This window comes from Peromyscus californicus, unplaced genomic scaffold, assembly GCF_007827085.1.
Source record: "Peromyscus californicus insignis strain IS unplaced genomic scaffold, ASM782708v3 Scaffold_3__1_contigs__length_106647218, whole genome shotgun sequence".
Classification (NCBI taxonomy): domain Eukaryota; kingdom Metazoa; phylum Chordata; class Mammalia; order Rodentia; family Cricetidae; genus Peromyscus; species Peromyscus californicus.
In genome coordinates, this window is record NW_026294551.1 from 102236109 (window position 1) to 102261671 (window position 25563).

At 45.3% G+C, this 25563-nt stretch overlaps 1 protein-coding gene across 3 annotated transcripts in view; it reads left to right on the forward strand.

Moving 5' to 3' along the window:
* The window catches only part of Clec16a (C-type lectin domain containing 16A), a 219967-nt gene that overhangs the window by 69067 nt on the left and 125337 nt on the right, over positions 1-25563 (forward strand). For all 3 annotated transcript variants that reach the window (XM_052759465.1, XM_052759466.1, XM_052759467.1), the window contains exons 11-12: positions 7586-7718; positions 11463-11563. In XM_052759465.1, the coding sequence (XP_052615425.1) occupies positions 7586-7718; positions 11463-11563 (234 nt within the window). The remainder of the gene's footprint in view (positions 1-7585; positions 7719-11462; positions 11564-25563) is intronic.

The following is a 25563-nucleotide window of genomic DNA, read 5'->3' on the forward strand; positions in this document are numbered from 1 at the left end:
ACCATCAGTTCATAGCTCTTTCCCATCTGTGCTCCTGTTATCTCTGTTGGCCTAAAAATGTCCTTTATTGCACATGCTAAGTACGTACTTCATGTTTTTGAGACAGAATTTTGCCAGTGTAACACAGTGGCTGCAAACTCAGTCTGCCTGCGTCAGTCTACCTGGGTTGAATGGTAGAACCATTCACTGGTTCTAGTGAAATGGTCCTCATTGGCTCTCTGTCTGGTTGAGGGTCTGCCTTCTTGGCTAAAATGTGGATTAGGTGATACTATAGCTTATTGGTTGTCCCTCTAACTTTCCCAAGCAGTATTTGTTTTAGTCACCTAAAAGCTGGCCTACTTCTCCACTGTAGAATTACTCTTTTTAAGTTCCACACAGCCCCTAGGAAGACACTTGTAGGTCATGAACTTCTTCAGAATTCCCCTAGATTGGGCATTTATTGCTGATTCTTACCTGATCCAGTGTTTACCATGATTGTTACAAAACAATGGCTTTGTGGCAGCAACCTGGTGTCCATGTTTAACAGTTAGTCCTTGTCATTCCACTGTAACAGGGTCCCTTCTTCCCAGCCAGTGGCTTATTTCTTATCAGCATGGACTCACGTTTGTTTGTTTTTTTAATAGTTTATATTCCACTAGTATATTTAATTACTCTGGTGTTCAAATTGTCTCAAAGTTGGCCCTTGCAAATCCTTTCAAGCTGGCTGTGGTGTTAAGCCCCTGTCATTTTGGGGTCAGTTTCTGATACAAGAAGATACTTATTCGATGCTCATCTCATCTCTGCCATGCCTGGGGCTGGCCAGTCTTTGAAAAGTGCTGCTTCTCTGTGGCCGATGGTTTGCAGGACTGAGATCTGGACACTGAGTGGCCTCATTGCTCCTGCGATGAATTTGTTTTTTGGTCCTTTCAGTGGTCAGAGCCAGGATATATATGCATCATCATTTATCTGTCTGTCTGTCTGTCTGTCTATCATCTATCTATCTATCTATCTATCTATCTATCTATCTATCTATTTCGGTTTTTGAGACAGGGTTTCTCTGTAACAGCCTAGGCTGTCCTGAAACTCACTTTATAGACCAAGCTGGCTTTGAACTCACAGAAATCTGCCTTCCTCTGCCTTCGAAGTGCTGGGTTTAAAAGTGTGTACCGGGCTGGAGAGATGGCTCAGAGGTTAAGAACACTGACTGCTCTTCCAGAGGTCCTGAGTTCTATTCCCAGCAACCACATGGTGGCTCACAACCATGTGTAATGAGATCTGGTGCCCTCTTCTGGCCTGCAGTCATACATGCTGTATACATAATAAATAAATAAATCTTTAAAAAAAAAAAAAAAGTGTGTACCACCACTGCCCGGAAATGCATCATTATTTTAACTCGCACACAAATACACACATACAAATATTCATGTACATGTTTTAGAGAGTGTAAAGAGTGTACTGATTCTCAGTTTCGGCCTATTTCCTCATTTCTTGGCTTCCCCATTATATTTTTGTCCACAGTTAAATCCTTGGTCTTCTCTACAACACAGTTATTTTCTGAGGCCTGTAATAAGCCAAAACAGCTTCAGAATTACATCACTCAATTATTTGTCATTCTGTAAATAATCAGGGGAGCATTTGTTTGCAATACTTCTCCATCTGCCACCCCACCCAATTATTTCACGTGTCTCCCAAACTTGTGTGTATAGGCAACTCTTTGTCCATATGCTACTCGGATTGACCCACCCCCTTTCTACCTTCAGGGTAGGTATGGCATTCACTTTAAACAAATTTGACATTTCCCTGTTTGTTCTATTTAGTGTTCTTGTTGATACAATTTCATATATATTTTTGTTTTTCAATTTAATGCATTTGTATAATGTATCTTGATCACATCCAACCCAATCCCCCCCACACATAATTTCCTTTTTAAAATACATAGTGTTTTAACACTGAAAACTACAGAAAGAAGAGTCCTTCACTTCCATATGCCTTCCATTCCACCTTACCACCTTATCTCTCATCCACTTTGCTAAATTATCTTCTCTACCCTCCCTCCCTCCCTTCTTCCCTCCGTGTGTGTGTGTGTGTGTGTGTGTGTGTGTGTGTGTGTGTTGTAAAAATAAGCAGATTTAGCTAGGTGTGGTGGCACACACCTGCAGTCCCAACACTGGAGAGACTGAAGCGGGATGATTTCAGGTTTGAGGCCAGTCTGGGCTACATAGTGAGATACTCTTTAAAAAAAAAAAAAAGTCGCCGGGCGGTGGTGGCGCACGCCTTTAATCCCAGCACTCGGGAGGCAGAGCCAGGCGGATCTCTGTGAGTTCGAGGCCAGCCTGGGCTACCAAGTGAGTTCCAGGAAAGGCGCAAAGCTACACAGAGAAACCCTGTCTCGAAAAAACAAAACAAAACAAAACAAAACAAAACAAAAAAAAAAAAAAGTCAAATTTGTGTTTCTTTGCCTTTCTTTTTGCTCAAGGGGCAGGGCAGTGTGATAGACCCATTTCTGATACCTTCCTCTCTTATGAATGAAAATCCGTCACCGTCCAGTGGTTGAGGAATTGTCATAGCCAGCAGGCATGGCAGCAGAACAGCTGAGAGCCCACATCTTGAGCCCCAAGCAGCAAGTGGAGAGAATGAACTAGAAATGGCAGCCGGTTTTTTAAACTGGGAGGCAGAGGAAGGCAGATCTCTTATAAGTTCAAAGCCAGCTTGGTCTACAAAGTGAGTTTCATCCCAGTGACCTGCTTCCTCTAGTAAAGCAACACTGCCTAACCCTGTCCAAACATGCCACAGACTAGAGACCAAGGATTCCAGTGCCTGAAACTATAGGGACACAGTTATCACCACCACCACCACCATCCCACCCCCCGCGAAGTCCTGTATAGTCTCAGTACCTAATAAAATCTTCCAGGCTCCAAGGACCTTATCAAGTTAAATGATGGCACATCTTTAAAATGAGCTCATTAGGGCTGGGAAGATGGTTCAGTAGGTACAGGTGCTTGTTGAGCAAGCCTGAGGACATGAATTCACATACCCAGTAGTCAAGCAGAAGGCCACGTGTACTTTTGCGAATGACTGTAACTCCATTGCTGTGCAGGGCAAGGCAGGGGGATCAATAGGGCATGAGACTATTTCCTAAAGAAATGAGGTGGAAAGTGACAAAGCATGATACCCAACATCTTCTTCCTGGTTCTACTCATGCTCATAGACACACACTTACCCCCACCATGCGCGCGCACACACACACACACACACACACACAATTTAATTTTTTTTAAAAAAAGCTATTACTTCAACATAAGCCAATCTCATTTAAACAGAAGCCTGGCTGGTGGGCCTGGGGATGTCTCAAAGTATAACTGAGGTTCAATGGAGCTCTTTGTTACCGTTAGCATAATCTGTGGCCATTGGTAGCTCCTGAGTCACATGAGCATATTGCATGGCCTATTGGTGGAATTTGGCTGCCCTAGAATAAGTCCAGCATCAGCATGGACAGAGCGGGGTGGGACTGGAAGCAGCTCAGGACCACTGGAGGCATTCTGGTATGGCATCAGAGGGCTTCACAGGAAAGATCACAGCCTCTTTAGTATCCTCTTAAAGATGGCTGGGAAGTCCATTTCAGAGCTGTGACAAACTGAGGAGACCCTCCCCCCAAAAGCCACTTCTGTTCCCATTTCATAGGGGACAGGGAACTGGTGGAGCTCAGGTGAGAGCACTCCCTGTAAAAGTTTTCTGGATAAAATTGATTGCAAGAAGAGGAAGAGCTGCTTTACAGTCATCTGGGGTTATTAACCTGGTCAGAACGTCTGTTCCATGGTGGTCCCAAATCAGGGAGAACTCAAGAGGGTGGCATGAATGGCTGGTGACAGCTGGCACAGCCAGGATTTAAGGTGCTTCTGCTGCCACATTTCTCTGCGGGGAGCTGGGACCTGTGCTGGCTTCTACGCATGTTCTAGCTGTACAGAGAACTCTTATGCTTCTGGGTTGCTCTTTTCTCAGATTTGGTGGCCAGATTTGGAACAAGCAAGCAGATTTCAGGAGTTTTGTTTTGTTTTTGAAGTGCTAGAATTCCAGGAAGGGGCCTCTACAGTACCTGAGTGACCACATGAGTAGACAGTTGGTATTTACCCACTTTTACCTGGAGCAGTCCGGTGCTCACCTATCCACTATGTTGGCATGCCCTGGGAAAGTCCCTTCGGATTCATCTTGATGGCTAAAGATGTGGCTCAGTGCCAGAGTACTTGCCTAACATTCACAAGACCCTGGGTTCTATCCCCAGCATTCCAAAAAGCAAAAAGTTATTGAGTCACTTGGAAAATTGTCTGACAAGCAGTGAACTAGTCTGTCTTGAACTCTTCTTTTGCTCTAGAATCCTGATGGTGTCCAGTGACATGAAAAGTCTGGAAAGGGGACTAATGTGATATGCTGGCTTGTCCTTCATACTCTGCACTGGAACTTGGCTCTGTGACCTTGGGGAGTCCTGGGAGCAATGTTCCCACCATGTCAGCCAAGCAGGGTGGAGCTCTGCCAGGGGAAGTGAGCTCATAACATATGCAAGTTGGGCCTGGGATCACCAGGCAGAGGTTATAGACCAGAGCCAAGGGAAGCATGGCCGACTTTAAATGTTGTGGTGGCATTCTTTATCAGTAAACACAAACAGATACAAACAAAATAGAAGCCCGCACCTCCCGAGAACAAACACATTTATTATAAATCATACATATTCACATTACTATGTTAAGTTATATACAGTATAAAGCAAACAAAATAGATACTTAAGGGTAAGAAAAAGATCTACCTAGCAAATCATCTTGCACCTCACTCTGGGGAAACCTAAGATGATGACTAGGAAGAAGCTGGGTATTGCAGGGAACTGGTAGAGCAACAAGGAAAGGAAAAAATGGCACCTAATACAGGGTTGGTGCCGTCTCCTGTTCAGCCATGACTGAGTACTGTCTGTTCTGTTGTCCGTTGAGCAGCTTTCTGTGACCTGAGTCACTTGTTTGTTTCTTAACCTTAGCCTCACTGCACAAAAGAATAAGCTTTTCATGTGGCTGGGTTTATCTCCCAGTGCCTGTGAGACACATACAAAACAACCAGAGAGAGTGCTTGCCCACATACCCCCGAAAGTTACTTCATTGGTCTCTACCTGTGGGATGGGGACCACCTTGTGGGAGACTCTCATCTAGCATCTGGCTTCAGATTATGTGGGGAGAGTAGGAGGCTCCCCCAGAGTGAGCCTCCAGAGGCCCTGGTCCCAAGGGAACATGTGTGGGATTGCCTCCATCCCAGGGGCTGGCTACAAGTTGATCATGCTAAGAGAGCCCAGAAAGTGTGTATGTGGGGGAGGTGTGGTCAGACATCTCCCCATAAGAGAACTTTATGAACATCAGCTATAGACTGTCAGGCTCTGGACCACCCCAACCCATGCCACAACTGCTACAACCTGTAGCTAGTCCTGCCTGCACCAAACTTCCCCTGTTGTGCTGGACCTAGGCAGTGATCTGTTCACATATTCAAGAGGTACAGTCTGTGCTGGGGAGCTAGCTATGCTTACGAAGCTCATGGCCTAGTGGAGGATGGCCAAGAGTAAGCAAGTAAAACAATAGGGAATATCAGTGCAGATGGTTGGAGAGGCTGTAGACTGAAACAGAAAAAAGGTGAGGGGCAGGGAAGACATATTTGCTGTGAAGAATTCCAAATCATTTATGCAAATAAGGTTGAGGGGTGTGGCTCAGTATCTAAGGCAGTGGTTCTCAACCTTCCTAATACTGCTACCCTTTAATAGAGTTCCTCATGTTGTGGTGACCCCCTAACCATACAGTTATTTTCACTGCTACTTTATAACTATGATTTTGCTATAATTATGAATCATAATGTAAATCTGTGTTTTCCTATGGCCTTAGGTGACCCCTGTGAAAAAACCATTTACCTCACAAAGGGTTGCGACCCACAGGTTGAGAACCACTTGTCTAAGGTCTTTGCTAGTGTGCCCAGGACCTCGGACATGAGCCCCTGCACTGCTAACAGTAACAGCAACAACAGTACTTTATGGGGGACTTCTTCCACAGAACAGTATAGAAGGAGGAGAATAATTTGACCACAAAGAAGCCTGATACTAGCATGGCCAATACAGGACTGAACTATGTCTTAAGATCATGTTGCCGGTGTGTGTGTGTGTGTGTGTATGTGTGTGTGTGTGTGTGTGTGTGTGTGTGTGTGTGTGCAGGCTCAGATGTCACAAAAAGGATGCTTCCCATTTGTGGTCTTCCTCTTCAAAACCCATAGTCCCAGCCTAATGGTTGGGGGAAAAAAAATCAGTTAAACTCCCATCCTGGGATTCAAAAAAATTTCTGACCATGACCCCACACACTGCCAAGTTCATCAAAAGTGAGGAAAGAATGAAAAACTCTTATGGCCCAGCAGAGCCTAAGCACAGTGGCTGGAGCTAATAAGATCCCAGAACAAAAAGGACGCTGGGGAAGGGAGTGAGATCTAACCACGTACACAGTTTAGCCGGTACGCACTTCAAAAGAGCTAAGGAAAAAAGAACAGGTGAGGAGAGTGACCATGGCATCTCCAGGGGGGGACATTCAAGCTGAGCACTTTTTGGCAGATGGAACTGAGTAACAGCCATGTCTGAGAAAGTGAGCCATTTGAGGGCCAGCCATCAATAAGCCAACACGGCCAGGGTGGGAGCCAGCAAGGCAGAGAAGGCCAGGGGGTGAGATCAGAGGCGGATAGGGCCAGGCGTAGGAGGCGTCAGGCCGTGGTCTGCACCGTTTGGATTTCATCCTGAGTGTGAGGAGAAGGCGTTGGGAGTTTGGAACAAAGGAGGGACATGAGCTTATTTCCACTTACTGTCACGTGGGTCTGTGTGGCGAACAAATGAGGACAAGAGAGGAAGTGAAGCCAGCTGAGAGATCTGTATGTGCCCGTGGAGAGCACAGGGGAAGGACTCCAGCCCAGGGGTCCTCACCACACGACAAGGACTCCTGATGGGAAGGAACCCCAGGAAGCATAGCATCGCTCTTGACTTCCAGGTCTTTCTGCTCAGTGGTTCTTAATGTTTGGGAAAATAAAAACATATATGGCACTTTAAGTTGGTTGCTGTAAATTGCTGTTCCAGAGTTGGAAAAAACAAAATGAGGTTCCTAACTTGCCTCTACCTTCCAGAGGTTGTTAATGGAAAGGGGAAACATGGCCTCTGTCCTGTGAGAGCTGTTTCTAAAGTGTAAAGAGCTTCAGAGCACTCCAGTGAATTAATTAGCCACACGTTATAGCTTCTGAGCTGCCCCCCAACCCTTTGAAAAAGAAATGTGGTAACAATCAGAGTCAAGTATCTTTAAATCAGGAAATAAAACAAATGACTTCCTTGTGTGTTTGTCCAAGTCAGGGCTGGTGTCTTGGTGTTTCTCAGAGGGGTGGACAGAGGGGCCTGGCCTAGACGGATTCTGCCCACATGTTGCTGGTGTCACTCCCACTGTTGAGACTTGCTTGGCATGTCTGGGGTGCTTTACACGTGCGTGGTCTAGACCTTGAGGAGGCTTCTGAGTCTCGGTTATTGATGCCAGCTGAGCTCACCTGTCTCCATGTTTGCTTCCAGAGATTGAGATGGTGATTATGGAGCGCAGCAAGCTCTCAGAGCTGGCCACTGCTGGGGCCTCAGTGAGGGAGCAGAACACCACGGACGAGGAGAAGAGCGCTGCCACAGGCTCAGAGAGCGCACAGTGGAGCAGGTAGGCAGCAGGGCACTGCTGGGAGCTACAGACTCAGAGAGCGCACAGTGGAGCAGGTAGGCAGCAGGGCACTGCTGGGAGCTACAGACAGCCACTCGGCCTTGGGAAAGGTGACCAACCGGTCATAGCGACCCTGCGCACCAAATGGCTGCCCTGTTCGCCTTTGCTCCCTCTGCTTCAGCCTCTGGCCACCCAGAGGCATGAGCTCTTGAGGTGCATGAGAAAAGAACTGACCCTTGACATGTGCTCATACCCTTATCCTTTGGAAAGGTGGCCAGGACGGGACACCACCACCATGGAACACTTGGCAACTCGGCTGGGTCTAACGAATGGAGACCATTCCCAGGAGGACCCTCTTGAGAGCCAGTGGGCACGAAGTCCCATCTCTGTCCTTGATTGCTGTGCTTGCTTACGTCTGTAGGGCCTTTGGCACATAACGTGATCTACTGCTGCCGCCTGTCCTGGCCCGCCTGACACTCACACTCGCTGGCTTGGGGAGCTGATCTTGAACCTTACCCTGCTTATTTCCTACAGTTTTGCTGAGGCTCATCAACTACAGCACAGGATTGTTCCCACAGTCTGCAGGGAGCAGCTAGAGGGCATCTTCATGTTAGGGTTGTTTCCTGTCCTGTTAGGCAGCCACACCACACAGGCCTCAGCAGCAGGTTAGTGTGTTAGTGTTAGTGCAGGTACACTGATGTGGGTTTTTGGTCTCCCTACAACACACTGACTTCTTGAAGCCTCAAGGTGTGGCCAGGAATGTACTCCCTCCACACACACACCCCATTTGTTAACCCAGTTGAAAGCACTGAAGTATACTTATTTTCAGTTTTTTTCTCCATGTCTTATTGGTTAGTGGGTGTGTGGGTGGTGCTGAGGATGGAGGCCAGGCCCTCCATCAAGGAGGCCAGTATCCTGCTGCTGGCGAAGCCATGTACATTACTAGTTCTTATTTTCTTCTTTGTTTGGATGGTGTTTGGTTGTCTTAACAGAGAGGATTAACTTGTAGCAGATGTACAAGAGAACGGTTTTTTGATTTTGTTAACTAAAAATCATTGGCTAACACATGGTTGTCGGTTGTAACCTGTAAAGGAAGCCTTTTACGATTTTGCTTAACAATATGTAACCCCTGAGCTCTGAAAATGAAGAAATCATTCTACGCATAGAAGAGACAGGTTAGAAGCGTGGCCCAGCATTAGTTAGACTGTGAATAACTGGAACAACCACAAATGACAAACAGTAGAGGATGCTTAAGCAGATGAGATCTGTGTGCTTACAGAACATTAGCTGCTGCTCCTTTTCCTGTGACGCCACCGTGGTGATGTGCAGGTTTTAGGATCCAGTGCATGGATTCATGATCCTGAAAGAGTAACACTGTAGCTTTGTGAAAGTGAGAAGGAAACCAAGACGTTCTGTGTGATTATTGGACTCGATGACTCCTTTTTCCCTGCATCTTAGGGGACAGTTGATCGGGTTCTTTTTAACCTCAGATGACTAACTGGTAACTCTGACTGCATGGCTTTCCAATTAGCAGAACTTGACTCGGGTTGGGCGTGGGCTGCCTACAGGCCTGAAGCGGCATCCCATCTCCCAGCACTGAGGCTGGGAGCAAGTGAGGAGGAAGAGGGCCATTTGTTCCCCAAAGCATCAGTTGAATCTTGACATCTTTTCTGCTACTGTGAGAACTGGAGCTACTGTGATTTTCTTTGTATAGTGTCCTGCCTGCACTCAGGATCAAGTTAGATACCTCCCCCCACCCCCACCCCCACCCCACCCCACCCCCACAAAAAAAAAACCCCACAAAAGCCATTGTTTTGTTTTGAGACAGTCTTAGTAAGTAGCTCACCCTGGCTGGCCTGAAATCCACAGAGCTCCTCCCCCTGCCTCTGCTTCCTGAGTGCTGGGATTAAAGGTGTGCACCACAGGCACACCTCAGCAACTTTTAAAAGGTATATAAATTATGCACATCCTGAAAAATGTGAAAAGTCTTCAGAAGTACAAAGAAGAAGTAAAAGTCAGTGATCCCAGATGTTCCTATTTTGATTATTTCTTACAGACTTCTTCAGAGCCACTTTTCTGGGCATTTTGTCCCCCTTCCCCAGCTCATGCCTGTCATTTTTTATTTCTCCTTTTGCTGTTTCATATCAAATCCCAGCATCTTTATCACATCATTGTCCTTAGTAAACACGTGCTTAGTAGCTTCTTCACACTACTCCATATCAATATGTAAAAGCAGCACGCACGGCAAGCCCTCCCTCTGTTCCTGTGCTTGGTTAGTCACATGATTCCCAGTGCAAATATGATCCAAATTGTGAGAACTGCTTTACAAGAAGGTTTTACAATTTATGCTGCTCTCACATTTGGCAGAGTTGTTGCTAAAAAAAAAAAAACTCACAAGACCCAAATCTACACACAAAGCTGTGGACAGGTCTGAATGGAGGAGCCCCATCCTGGGCACTAGAAAATAGAGACTGAATGTCAGTGTACACATTGAGGTTTTTTCCTTTTAATTTTTGTGTGTCCCATGTTTATTTGAAACATGACAAATACATTTTCACTACTTTATTTTCATTTTTCAGCTTAATATTTTGTGTTGACACGTGAGGATTTGAGGACTTAAATGAGGAGCTAGGAGTGTAACTCAGTAATAGAGCACTTGCCCGGCATGCTCAACGTCTTCCACTCCATCTCCAGACTGCCCCCCTCAAAGGCCTAAGATATTCAAGATTGTATGGAAGACTGCAGCAAATGGTCTCCTTTGAACAGTCCTATTTTCAACCCTCAAAATAGTCCATTGCCAATACCCATGTGACTTCTGTGTGTTAAATACATCCTTGTTCACTCTCTGGAGTACTTGGCTTTCTTGACCTCAGCCTGGCAGTGGGACAGCCTCAGATGGGGTCAGAGTATCCTGCCCCCAGGCCTGCCCTGTGCTTATTCTGTTGTCTGTTACTGAAGAGTCTTGCCAGGCTAGGCCCCACCCTGGGAAGGACAGCACTTGGGATGTGTATTCCCCAGGTTATGGCAACTCTTTATATCTTACCCACAGAGCACAGTGGAGATTGGTGAGAGATGTCACCATCAACTCCTCTAGTCAAGGAATATTGGCCTAAGAAATTACTGAGCTAGAACACTGCCAAAATGAAATCATGGAGAAGTATCCTTGCAATATTACATATAATAATCAAATACAGTGCATGACCCTATGCCGAGGCCCTCCAGTCAGCCTTCTGGGCTGTAATGCTTCTGTACAGTTAAGGAACTCAGCAGAGGGTTTGTAATAGGAAGAAGCCAGATCAGCATTTGAACCTGGTCAGTCTGACTCCATAGCTGTACCTTTAAACTCACTCATGTGCTGTCTATGCCTTGCCAGGTAGTGTCGGTCCATTATATCATCCTGTGATGATGTGCACCTGTGCTGTCTCTGCCAGCTGGCAGAGGAGTGCAGAAGAGCAGGGACTTTGTACCTATCATCTCCAGAATCTGAGACACCCAGTGAGTGACTAAGTGGTCTGTTCCTTGGTCACTTTCCCCTCTAAATGACATCTTTCCAAAGTCAGAGCCCAGCTCTCATTCATATGGATGTGTTCCCAGTACCTGATTCTGGACCAGGCACATACTACGTTCACCACAAACTAGTGGCCTTAGAGCCCAGGCCTGTGAGAAGCAAAGACAGCTGATGCTGTCAGGTGAGAGGAAAATAGGCACTGTGCCAGAGGATTACAGACCTCTCCTCTTTTCCAGACCCTTCCTGGAAATGGTCTACCATGCCCTGGACAGCCCTGATGACGATTACCACGCCCTCTTTGTGCTCTGCCTCCTGTACGCCATGTCTCATAACAAAGGTAGGCATGCTCCTCGCCGTCTTTGATATCTGTGACACAGCTCTACTTACGCTGTGTGCATCCTTCCTCTTTACTGATGCAGAGGGAGGGAGGGAGGGCACTTGGGGAAGGAATTTCCTTTATGGCCTCTGAGGTAAGTCCTACAATGCTCTTCTTCAGCCTCATTACAATTTCTCAGGTGTTTTTCTGCAGACTGAAGCCACAGGCATTGGTGACTCAGGCGTGGTAGTGGGAAATTCAAGTGTGGCTGTCTAACCCAATGAGGCTGGCTTCCTACTGTGGCTTTCTACAGACCCCTTTCTGCTTTACAGCTAACCTAACCAGCGACCACTTTCCTGACATCAGAGAAAACCAGTCAAATTGGAACCTTGGTTTTGCTATTTATAATACTTGGTGTTCTTGCCGTGGGCTCAGTGCTAAAATAGACCTGGGTGGAAGCGTAGGTTTCCTTTCTAAAGAAAGGTGTGGTTCTCCAGCTTCCCTTGCTCAGGCTGTGTGGCCAGGCTCCAGTTCCAACAGAGTTGACAATTCCCTGGCATGCACCAGTCCCTCCCTCAGTGCCCAGTGCTGGGAGCAGCTTCTGCTGTTGGCCCACCTGACTCCCCACAGCCAAGTTTGGAGCCTTTCCTCAAGAATATTCACAAGAACTGGAGTTGGCGTAGAATGACACATGGTGTCAAGTGATACTACAGGAGCTTTACACTAAGCTTGTTGGGAGTAAATGTCTACTAACTGATGCTTGCTGAGACAGCCTATGGCTAGAGTCATTAAAGCAGAACTGAACCTCCGTGACTCTTCAAGCCTTAGGTGGAAATTAAGTCAGTTGGCACACGAAAACATCTAGTGGCAAATGCCTCCCCTCTGCTTTGTCCCCAGCCTTACTCTTGAAGACAGCTTCTGCATCAGTTTCTCACATGCCCTCTAAGGAAGCTGTGCACTCTCAGTTAAGACAGCCAGCTGCACCTGGAGCCATCAGTGGGTGTCCATGTGACCTGCTGCTGGGCCTGCCCTTCTCTCACCATCAAGGCTTGACACAGTGCTTGTCATCTGTGTAGAAATGCCTGCTGCATGTCTGGGCCATAACTGGTTAACTAGCAGGAGGCAGCTTCCAGAGTTTCCTTTCTAGAAAGACATTCTTGACAGCTCTCCTCAAAGTAAACCATTGTGCTCATAATGAGGCTAAAGACCTAGCCTGATGCCACCGCCACCTCCTCCCTCTCTTCCTCCTCTTCCTCCTCCTCCTCCTGTGGTCTGGGGTAGAGATGGAACCCAGAGCCCCATGTATACTAGCCAAGCCTTATAGCCTGAGACTTTAAAAAGCATGACAGGCTCCAGTTCCTGCTGATGTTGTGTCTCATTCCCTCCCACACATGCAGTCTCCTTCCTTCCCCTGTGACCCCTCCAACACCTGGCCCACTGCCTCTCACACGGATGCCATCCATTACCGGGAGCCAAGCAGCCTCATGACAGCTGCTGCCTCCCCACAGGCTCTAGTCAGTTCCTGCTGGTGGCATGCCAGGTGCCTCAGCTCAGGGTTCCAGCACACCTTATCAGGTTGCGTTCATCCCCATGAGTATACGCTCCCTGCTATCCTGTTGCTGTTAGCATTGTCATCCAGAGTTGCAGCTGCCATGGCCATCGGTACTTTGCTTCCTTTGCTCCTGACAGTTTCTCATCAGCTTGTCTGTTCCCTTTCTAGCATGTCTGATCAGTTAATTTCCCCAGTATCTCTGCATAGGGCTGTCTCAAGCCAGGGCTGAAGATGGAGACCAAGGCAGGAGCAAAGAGCAAATGAGGCCGGGCTGCTATTCAGTGGTCATTATCTCGGGCCCGCGACTGATTATCAGCTCCTGCTAGGGTCAAGGATATTGCTGTTTTGTAGTTCACCCCCCCATAGCACCCCTTACAGTGAGACCGCTTTACCTCTCTGTCCTTCGCTATTCAGGAACATTTACTTTCTCCCTTAGCCTCCGCCCTCCTAGACCTGCTCTGTGGAGTAACAGACAGTACCTGGTTTTCCACCTTGGTTTGGTTTCTAGGACTCCCTTCTCAGACCTTGGGGCTAAGGGCTAGGGTTCACACTCAGGTGCAGCAACAGAACTCTGGTAGAGGTAAGCTTGTACTCACTGAATTCATCCATGTTCCTGTGGATAAGCAATGGAAACTGCCTCTTCTCCATGGAGGCAAAAAAACCAAAAAAGTCTATGAGAAGGCCTGGGTGGCACCTCATAGGAGACAGGAAGTTGATGAGAAGGACTGGAAAGGACTGTTAGAAACCTTGGCAATAAGTATTGATGAGCCTTCCCTCAAGGACTCCAATTTGGTCCTCGTCAGTCCCAAGATGGCTGCAGCTTGGTGCTGTGCCTGACTTTGGAATGTAGAGGGAAGGGACTTTTTTCTGCCCTCCAGTTCCCAATTAACTGACACAGGGACTGAATACTAATTATAAACACTCAGCTGATGGCTCAGGCTTATTACTAACTAGCTCTTACAACTTAAAATAACCCATTTCTATTAATCTATGTGCTGCCCTGAGGCTCATGGCATTTACCTCTCCGGCATGTCTTGCTTCCTCTTCATCTGGCTGGCGACCCCTCTGACTCTGCCATTCTTCTTCCCAAAGTTTTCTGTGTCTGGCTGTCCCACCTATACTTCCTGTCTAGCTACCAGCCAGTCAGCTTTTTATTAAACCAATCTGAGTGACAAATCTTCACAGTGTACAAAAGGATCATTCCATAGCAGGTCAGTGTTGGCTGGGGATGGTGTCACAGCACATAGTGGTCCTAGGCCCCAGGCCTGTGTCTGGGACTCTTCTTTGGAAGCCTAGGAACCACCCTAGTTAGTGCCAACACAGCACCTGTTCCCAGAGAGTTTGTACCTTCTTGGACTCACTCATAGTCTTTCTTGCTGTTTTCTCTTTTCCTAATCACCACCTGTCGAGGTTCCTCTCAGAAATCACCTTCTCCAAAGTTCTTTCCAGCTCTCCTAGATGACACCCCGGGTTAATGCTACCTGTTGTGAAATTTTATGGACATTGTAGGATTTGACCTGTTTCGTTTTTTTTTTTTTTTAAGGACTTTTTTTTTTTTAAGGCAAGGTCTTATGCATCCCAGCTAACTTGTAGTTCACTTTGTAGCTAAGAGTGACTATGAACTTCTGATTCTCTTGCCTCCACCTCCCAAATGCTGAGATTATAGGTGTGCACCATCATTCCTGGTTTAGGCAGTGCTGAGGCCTCATCTGAGTTAGGTTAATACTCTGACAACTGAGCTAGATATGCATCCCTCCCTGTTAAGGATTTTTACATCTGTGTCCATGAATAACCCTGATCTAGAGACTTCTTGCAATTCTCTTATCTAGCTGCACTATAGTGATGTACCTTAGAGTGTAGCCTGGGAGGTAATTCATCCTCCTTTGTTTCTTGGGAGATTAAAAAAAAAAAAAAGCTAGCATTATTTCTTCTGTAAGTGTTCCTTGAACCAGTGGAGCCATCTGGACAAGGTATTTTCTGTAAGGAAATTTTTTTTAGTGTTGATATCAATTATGTAGCCTAAGCTAGCTACTTGCAACCCTTCTCCTTAGCCTTCCAAGTGTTAGGATTACAGGTGTGCTCCACCACACCCGCTGAAGGACAAATTTAACCACCAAATTTCTCTGTGAGAGATGGTAGATTATCTCTTTTCTTTGAAGTGAGTTTTGGTGGTTTGTATCTTTCAAGGAACTTGTCATTCCATCTAAACTGTAAACTTTACGATTATAAATTTGTGGGTAGCTCTCCTCTGTCATCTGCATTGTCTGTTGGGTCTCAGTCTGTGGCCCCCTCTAGTCTGTGGTATTGAGAATTTGGGCATCATCTGTTTTTCTGACCACTTTGGCTAGAGGATTATCAACTTTACTGATATTCTAGATGGTTTTCCTGTTTCACTGATTTCTGATTAAATTTATTTCATACATTCTGCTGCTTCCTGCACATTTAATTTCTCTTTCTTCTATGACTTCTTAAAATAGAAGCTTAGATTATTGGGGTATGTGTGTGAGATACACTCACCTTCCACCTTGTTTGAAACAGGGTCTTTTGTTCACTGCTACATATGCCAGACAGACTGGTCTGCAAGCTTCCATGGTTTCTCCTGTCTTGGCTCCCGTTTTGTCCTAGGAACACTAGATTACAGATGGGCCCTGCTGCACCTAGCTTTTTATGGACCTGGGGAGCCAAACTCCAGATCTCACACTTCGACTGCAAGCACTTCCACCTTTGAGCTGTCTCCTGAGCCCTATAGCATTGACTTTGTAAGATAATTTTTTATTTTATTTTTTGTTTTATTTCTTACATTAGCATAGTGTGAAATGAACTGATTTTTTGCATGTAAGTTGATGGATTTTAGCACATCTTGCCACAATCAAGATGCCTTACACTCCAAAACACTCCTTTTCTCAGTCCTCTTCAGCCATCTTTCCAAACGGTCATTAATTTTTAACCCTTCTCTTTTAAAATAAGAGTTTATATTATAAATTTTGATCTATGTAATCTATACACATTCAATTTGGACACTCTATAATTGCCTTTCTGGTTTATTGTTGTTTCTTCTGTTGACTGCAGAACTTCTGGTTGTTTCTATCATTGGTTTGGTTTGGTTTTGGATCATGCTGTCCCTTACCATTTTTGTTGCTGTTCTGCTTCTGGTAGTGTTGGGTTATTTGGCAGTTATTACTAATTTTACTGTAAGAAGAATTGCTAAATGGTCTTATTAATAATAATAATAATAAAAAAAAAACCCTGAAGCCAGATATTGGGTTGAATGTTGAGAGATAAGAGAAATAGGAAAAACCACAGCCAGCTTCACCTTACCAGCCCTCTGTCTCCAAAGACACCTACTTTCTGTATACCCATGCCTATGCCTTTCTGTTCTGCCATCTCATTTCCTCTCTCCACCCAGCTACATCACTTCCTGTCTGTCTGTGCAGACCTCCAGACCTTCATGGCTAACTAGTGTTGGAATTTAAGGCATGTGCCACCATACCTGGCTCTATTCCCAGTGTGGTCTTGAACTCATAGAGATCCAGATGGATCTCTACATCCTAAGTGATAGTATTAAAGATGTGTGCTACCATTGCCTGACCTCTGTTTACTATAGTGGCTGACTTTTTGCTCTGATCCTCATATAAACTTTATTAGGGTGCACAATATTTGGGGAGAAACAATATATCACCACATTTCTCCTTTTTGTCTAAAATAAAAAATAAAAGTTATAACTAATATAAGAAAAACTATATACAATAAGTACAATAACTCTATACAATATATACAAGCAATAAATACATCAACAATGTCTAGTCCATTTGCATTTGACAAATTTAGAGAATATTCCACTATCTGTCCTATTTTGTGAATCCAAAAAATTGTATCTAATTCACCTTCCATCCTAATTTGCATTACAAAAAGTATCTTTTGATGTCTTTCAAACTTACACACTTAACACCTCTTTAGTGAGTTTCTTTTCTGAATTTTTTTTTTTTTTTTTTTTTTTTTTTGGTTTTTCAAGACAGGGTTTCTCTGTGTAGCTTTGCGCCTTTCCTGGAACTCACTTGGTAGCCCAGGCTGGCCTCGAACTCACAGAGATCCGCCTGGCTCTGCCTCCCGAGTGCTGGGATTAAAGGCGTGCGCCACCACCGCCCGGCCTGAATTTCTTAATAAGGAAAACTATAACTATCTAATCTTCAGCTCCCTCAGAGACCCAAGAGGGAAATAATTATTACCTAGTAAAACAGGAAGTGCAAACAAGCAACTTCCAAAAATTGTGAGTGTGACAGAAACATCCAGCTGCCTGGGCAGTCACCCAAGGTTTCTCTGCAACATTGGGGCATCATCTTCGGTCTGCAGGCCTAGAGTATCTGACAGACTCATCTGTAAAGCAGGATTTTCTAAAGATACTTCCTACCTTGTCTTGGCAAGTATCGGCAGTCTCTTGTTTTGCGTCCTGCTTGTCCATTTTGGATAGCATACTGTCAGCAGTTGATTCAAGGGCACTTTCTTGCCCAGTGGCTAACTTTTGCCACAAGGAAAGTAAACTCCATATGAAGTTTCTTCAGTGCCCATCATTTTCTCTGAAGTAGATGGGTGCTGCCAGGAGCAGACATGTCTCATAGTTATGAAAAAAAAATCTATGTTATTCAAACATCTTAAATGCCATATTCTGCAGATCTCCGAAGTGTTTGAAGATGACCTATCTAAAATATATCTCTGCTTGACCTTGAAAACATACCTAGTATGACTACAAATTCGATTGTAATGACTAACTACTAACTTTCATTTCTTTTTATCCTAATTATTTGTTAATAACAACTTTCAAGGATTAGCAAATTGCATTATATTGTTAAATGAACTGTGTAGGTACAATACCTTGAGTAAGATTAGAAATATATGTACAATATATTCTAACAAAATTAATCTCAAATTTGTATCAATATACAAAATTTATATACAATATACAAAAATCCAATCCAATGTAAAATATTTAAAATTAGTAGTTGCCTTATAAAAGCAGATTCAATAATCTACCCTTTTTATCTTATCATTTTACATTGTTGGATTCTGGGTTTTTTCTTCCTAAGTATTCTTTTGACTTATGGTTAAGTTATTTGGACTCAATATGTTCTGTTTTGAGGCCTGCCTTTTTTTAAGGTGTATATGTATTTGTCTCTGTGAGTCTGTGATATGTGTATATACATGTGATTTTGTGTGTGTCATGCTCATGGGTGTGTGCATTGCGATGTAGATATGTGTACACTGGAGGTCAGAGGTTGTATCTTCCTCAATTGCTTTCCAGCTTATTTTTTTAGATGACGTCTTTCACTGAAACTTGAACTCACCAATTCAGCTCAACTGTCTAGCCAGTGAACTCTAGGGATCCACCTGTCTTGCATCCCCGCCCCCGAAGACCTCCAGCACTGGAGTTACAGGCATGTGCCACTGGATTCTGGGGATACAAACTTAGGTCCTCATGCATTTATAGCAAGCACTTTACCAACAAGCCATCTCCCAGCCCCTTTGAAGCTTACTTTTGAACTTGGATAGGACTGATCCAAACAGCCATTAGCCTGGACTAACTTGACTCCCCTTACTGAGGCAGTATCCTCTTGAGACCCATGACAAGGTAGCTATTCTCCCAACACTGTATATGCTCCAGGATCACTCCCTGCTTCATGCCAGTAGGGCTTACCATCTGTTTGTTTGTTCAGAATCATGAGCTTAAGTGGACCCTCAGGAAGAAGCCCTGCCTATCTTTGATTCTCTCCCTCTCTATGAGGCTCCCCAGAAGCCCCACAGATTTCAGCCTCTTGATCTCCCAGCATTCATACTCTGCCTTCCCATCTCAGAGACTATTGATTTGTTTAGGTTTTCTCTCCTTGTGCTGAAGCCTGGACACCCCAGATAGGAAGCCGGCTTGGTAATCCAGCCACTGCCATTGCTCGTCTCCCAGGGTTGGTCTCCTATGTACCATGCAGCCTGTTGTCCTGACCAAAGTCTGCTGAGTCTTGTTTTCTATGTTGCTTGAATCAGGAGGATATATCCACCTGTATTTGCTGTAAACCATGGTATATTTTTTTTCTTAACAGTTTTATTAAGACATAATTTTTAAAAATTGGGCAACAGTCTTGCTATTATAAGCAAGAACTTGAACTTATAATCTTACCTCGGCCTCCCAGGGGCTAGGATTGGCATGGGCCACCATCAGACTTATTTGACATATATTCAGTATATAATAATGTGTACATGTTCAAATGAACAACTTTATACATTGGGACAAATGCGAGCACTCATGAGACCTTCACTAAAACCAGGACAGTGACATATCCACCAACCCCAAATTCCTTTATGTTCTCCTTACCTCTCATACTCTCCTCCTCAAATAACAGCTATCTGCCTGCTCTCTACCAGTGTGTGTGTGTGTGTCTGTAAAACTTTGCATTTTCTGGAATTTTATATAAACAGAGTCATGCAGTGTATATTCTTTTCTTATATGGCTCCTCAATCTGCTTAACTAGTTTGAGATTCATATTACCATGTGTGTTTATTTCTTGTTGAATAGTATGCCATCATAAGAATGTACCCTAATTTGCCTGTCCATCTGCTCATAAACTTTCTGTTGTTTCCAGGTTTGATATTCTAGCTAAAGTTGCTCTGAATGTTTGCATGCAAGTCTTTGTGTGGACATGTATTTCCTTTTCTCTTGGGGAAATACCTAGGAATAGGATAGCTGAGCCATATGGAAGGTGTATGTTTACCTTTTAAAAAAGTTTTATAGCGAGGTGTGGTGGGGTACAGCTGTGTTCCCAGCACTCTGTAGGCAGAGGCAGAAGGATGGTGAGTTTGAGGTCAGGGCTGCATACCGTGCATATCCTGTGCTAGACACTGTGATTAATATTGGGGGTCTGTGGGTTGGAGATGTAGCTGGAGTAAAAGCAAGTGTAGGTCCTTAGCTTAATCATCATCAACCAAAACAGCAACAAACAAACCCACTATTGGAAGTACACTATTGGAAGTGCACTGACCTTTGTGAAGCCTGCAGGCTGGTAAGGAAGGCAGACAGTAAGCTACTAGCAAATGAGGATGGTGAGTGGTAACAAGCTTGATGAACTGGTGACAGTGGCAGGGGCTGGAGAAGACCCACATTGACAGCATTAGCATGGGCAGAGACTCATCCTGGTAGGAATGCAAACCACAGAAGGGACCAAGACTATGGCATGCAGTGGGAAGCTCTGGAGGTTATAGAAACCAAAGCTATTGAATCTGTGCAGCCTTCTTCTGTGTTTGCCTTGGTTCTTATGTTTATCTCCAATCTCCTTAGTCTAAACGAGTGTGTTAAGAAGTTCATGAGGGAGTTGGAGAGGTGCTTCAGTGGTTAAGAGCACTTGTTGCTCTTACTGAAGACCCTGGTTCAATTCCCAGCACCCACATGGTGGCTCACAATCATTCATAACCATGGTTCCAGGTTCATCAGTCATGCATTTGGTACACATACATACATGCATACAGGTAAAATATGCATATACATAAAGTAAATACATGGGAAAATTTTAAGAGGTTCATGAACAGCCAGGTGATGGTGGCACATGCCTTTAATCCCAGTACTCTGGAGGCAGAGCCAGGCGGATCTCTGTGAGTTCGAGGCCAGCCTGGTCTACAGAGCGAGATCCAAGACAGGTACCAAAGCTACACAGAGAAACCCTGTCTTGAAAAAAAAAAAAAAGTCATGAACTTACAAAAAATTTTTAAGAAGTTCATAAACAGTTTCCTCAGGGAGTTATTGAAACCAACACATGCAGAACATGTGTGCTAAGCAATGCACTTAGCCTGGCATTTGTTGCTCTAGGTACAGACACCAGGCAGACCAAGGCCCTGGCCCAGGCAGCATCCTCTCTGGTTATTACACTTGATTCCAGCTTCTCTTTTCCATATCCTTTCCCCTGAAGCAGGCCCTGAACAAGATACTCTCTTCTTAGTAGATATTTTTTCCCTTATAAGACAATTTCAGCCTAAAAGCCTTGTTAATAGAAACCAAATGTGAGCTCAGGCCTTCCAGTAAATCTTAATAGATGAGATACTGCACTGAACCGAGCAGCCCACAGTGGGAAGGGTTGCCTGATGAGGAAAGCGGTGTCATGATTCAGCTGGCCACATAATGAATTCTGGTTAGGATCTGCGCTTTTGGTCAAGTCTGAGCGGAGGCTGTGCGTTGAGCAGCTCTGTATTCCTACGCCTCTCAAGTTCACTCATTGTCCTCCCCAGCCCCCACTGTACCCAGGAGGCACTTGGGCTTTGGGACTTGTTTTGTTTTATTGAGAAGTTCCTGGAACACCGCAAGAGGTATGGGAACGCTAAAAAGTAGGTGACAAGGCTCTGGGGGTGAGAAGTGGCGGGCAAACAACAACAGACGGCAGCTGACACAAGCTCAGCGCAGGAAGCATGTTGGAAACTGACCTAGCATCTACTTAGCCCTCAGAGCGGGGCAATGCCTGCAGGTACAGCCAGAGAGGACCTGTGGCCACAAGAAATAGAAAACTGTCTTCAGTCAGGTCTCCACTCCTACCTTTATATCACTTTACTAAGTGTGTCTTCCACCCTTGACATGAGTGTGCACTGCAGCTAAGAAGGAAGAATCTAAAAATCAAAGTTGGGAGGGAGGTTTAGTCACTAGTTGCAGTGTGGAACCATGCCTTTCCTTTCTCTTCCGGGTTCTTTGAATTAGTTCATTGGAAGTGACACACTCCACACCTGTATGGACTCTTTGGACCAGGCTAGGCTGTGACCTTGAGTTCCTTTACCCCCACTCCATCCTGACTATGGGCAGGAAGGAAATGAGGAAGCACATGGCCTGCTGGGAGACAGATCTCAATGGGCTGTGTGCTGCATGTGACAGTACCTTTGGAAATTGTCTCAGGGCACTTAAGACTTGAGCACATAGGACAATATATTATTCCAGAGGCTTACTTCAGACAGTTGAAAATGACTGGCAAAGAAGCTGTCATGTATTTGCCACAGAACCTGCCTTTCTGTAACTGAAAGCCACAGTGCATGTGTGTCACACCTGTTGCCATCTTACCTTTTACATGCATGTCCCTGTCATGTTGTAACATTGACAAAAACAGTGAAAGGGAAGAAGGATTGACTTGGGTCATGGTTTAGAAGGGATGCAGTCCATTGTGAGTGGACCATGAAACAGTGAGTCACATGGTAAACTCAGTCCGGAAGCAGAGTGATACATTCGAGGAGGGTCTTCCTCCTCTGTTAAGCCTCCATGGAAGCACCCTCCAGACACACCCACATCTTGTCTCCTATGTAATTCCAAATCTAGTGAAGCAGACGGAAGGTGAACCATCCTAGCCCTTATTTCTTCACTACTATCAGGCAGTATTTTCTTTCAGTCAGGTAGTTACAAAACCCAAATCAAGTGCTTCTCTACACACTCGCTTCCAAAGAATGCTAGTAGTGATGATGTGCTGCTTGTCACAAAAAAAGCAAAAATAAATCCAGGCTTCTGTCTCTTGGCCTGTGCTTGAACAGTCTTCAGCTCCTCCAGCTGCTCCTGTGATAACTTTTTCTTCTATTCAGTTGTCATACTGCAGAACTTTTTTGTTTCTTTGGTTGTGTTTTTGTTTTTGTTTTGTTTGTAGTGGGCCAGATTTGATTAAAAGTAAATCTGGCAAGGTGATTCAGCAAGTGAAGGTACTTGCTGTCAAGCTTGACAACCTAAATTTGATTGTCAAGGAACCTACATAGTAGAGGGAGAGAACCAACTTTCATAGATTGTCCTCTGCCCACCATACCTATGCCCCCATAAATAAATACAATTAAAATTTTTAAATAATAAAATGAGTTAATTCAGTGAGTATGGTGGCACATAACTGTAATCCCTACCTACTATGCTCAGGAAGGTTTGAGAGAGGCCAGCTGTAAAGAGTTGTAGGTCAGTCTGAGGGTACATGTGAGACCCTTTTCAAAAATAAAAAAGTTAACTCCATTAAGATCTAGTCCAGTGAACTTTGTGTTGAGAACTCTGCTAAAGAGCATGACACACATACTTGGGGCAGGTAGAGGGAAGAACTGACGAGCAAGGATCTTGTGAAATGGGACAGAAAGGCAGAAGATGGAGTTGGCTCTGGGTTTTTGTTACCTCTGTGGCCTTGGGCAGGCTTCTTCTTTGAGCTCACATTCTGAAGACTTACTTTTTTATTCATTGTTTTTCCTGTGCAGGCACTAGAGGAATGTCTTTACAATAGGATCCTACCCTTCCTCCAGAAAATACCATCTTTCCCTATAGAATTTGAGCTTTTGATTGGTTGGAGGTGGTGACTGTTGCTGAGCCCTGGAATGCACAGCCCTTGAATGTGGCTTTCATAGTGAGCTCCCCATGTGAGTGGTGCCACCACCCCTCCCTAACTCGATCTCAGATACCTCTGGAGTCATCTAAAGGTGGTGCCACTGTGCCTCCAACTTGCTCTATGACCTTGAGAAACCACGGAGAATCACATTGAGCCTCAATTTCTTCACCAAAGGCAGGGGGCTCAACCTGCTCTGTGGCCCAGAGTGAGGGATTCAGGGCTCAAAGAGACTTCAGGGGTTTCTTTCTGTCTCCAGAAGATTTTGCTCCAGATTTCTTCATGTTCCAGAAAGTCTAAGGAAAGCTAGGGCAATCTCAGGAAAGAAGCAAAGGGCCTCCCTATGGAAATGCAAGCCCTGGCTCCAGCTTGCCTACATTTGGGGGAACTCCACTTCCTGGCTTGTTGCTGTCCTCTGTGAACTGGAGGAGCTGATGGTATGGCGCAAGTGCAGGTGTGCTAGGGAGGGATAGCAGCTAGATTTTTGCTCAGAGCAACAGAGCAGCAGTCCTGCCCTACGTGTCCCACCCCTCAAGTGGAAGGAAGGAGGGATGTTGGGACAGGATTGATACCTCTAGGAAAGGAAAGGCCAAAAAGATTGAGTTGCCATTTTTGCCATGTAAGCCAGAGTTCTTCCAAGTCAGACACTTGGCATCAAGATGCAGAATCTACAAGTTCAGCTTCAAAGCCACTCTGTGGGTGTGAGAGTCTTACACAACAACGCTCAGGCCAAGTCATTTCAGCAAAACAGAGCACTGCTTTATGGCATCTGTGCTGTGTACCCAGCAGGGATTCCTTGGGAACTCCTCTGTGCCACCTCTACTGTTTTGTCAAGATTTGAGATGAAGCCCCACCTGGTACTCAAGAGACCCTATTTCAAGAGTTCTGAGAAGTGCCACCTCCCCCAACTAGAATAACAGGAAAAGCTTTGCTTCAAAGCATAAACAGTGCACAGGGGTCTCCATGCTTGGGTCAAGCACTATGTTTATTTCTGCAAGTATTTCTCAAGCACTGTGTCAGATGAGAGGATAGGAGTTAGCAGAGCCCTGCCTCAGGCCTGGACCATTGTAGCAGCACTGGCAGGTCTTCCTGCCATCCCGGTTCCTGGCACTTCTTTAGGAAAAATAACATCATGGCCTGTGGCTACAGACTTGCCCATTCCCTTTCCTTATCCACCCTCCACTTCGCCCTTTCTTTTGTCTTTTATTAAATACTATTCATTTCCCCTGAGGAAAAAATAATTCCTTTGTGTCTTAGGGATAGATTCACTTTATGAGTTTTATTATTTGTGCACCTGCCTAGGCTAAAGGTTTTAATTTAGCCTCTCTCTGCTGATCTACTCCTCAGGGACAGGACTGGCATCTGCCCTACTCAGCCCAGAATCTGCTGCCAACATGTGTCAGGCATCCCACTCAACTCTTTGAGTTCACCAGTGAGAGCTTAAGGCTGTGGCTGTTGGGGCCTCATGTGTCTCATCTCTGATTCTCTGGGTCTGTGTGTCTACAGGGGTAGGAAGTGCCCACCACGGAACTGCCCTTGTGTGAGCACACAGATATGGCAGAGAACAGCAATGAGTTGCTCCGTGGGAAGCTATCCCTTGCTGGCTTCTGCTTCATCTATCAGAGATGGCACCACTGGCACCTGCTCCGTGCCTGCCAGCCCTTGTTTCTAATAGAGAAAGAGCAGGCCTCGGGCCACAGTGAGTTCAGTCAACAGTCATTGGCTAGAATGTGAGAACACTGTTCCATCTGGCTTTCATAGTTACTTTAATTCTCACAGCAAGTTGATGCCCCATTCACAAATAGCAGTAGAGAATATATGTTGTATGGTTGTGTGTGTGTGTGTGTGTGTGTGTGTGTGTGTGTGTGTGCGCGCGCGCGCGCGTGCGCGCGCTTGTGCGCACATGCACACATGCATGTGTGTGTATGCATGTGTTTGGAGGCTAGAAGACAACCTTGGGTGTTCCTTAGGCACCATCCCCCTGTTTTTTGTGACCAGGTCTCCTGCTGGCCTGGAGCTCACCGATTGGGCTAGGCTATCTGGCCAGTGAGCCCCCAGGGTCTCCCCAGTGCTAGAACTGCAGTATGTGCCACATACCGTACATGGCTTCTGGGGACTGA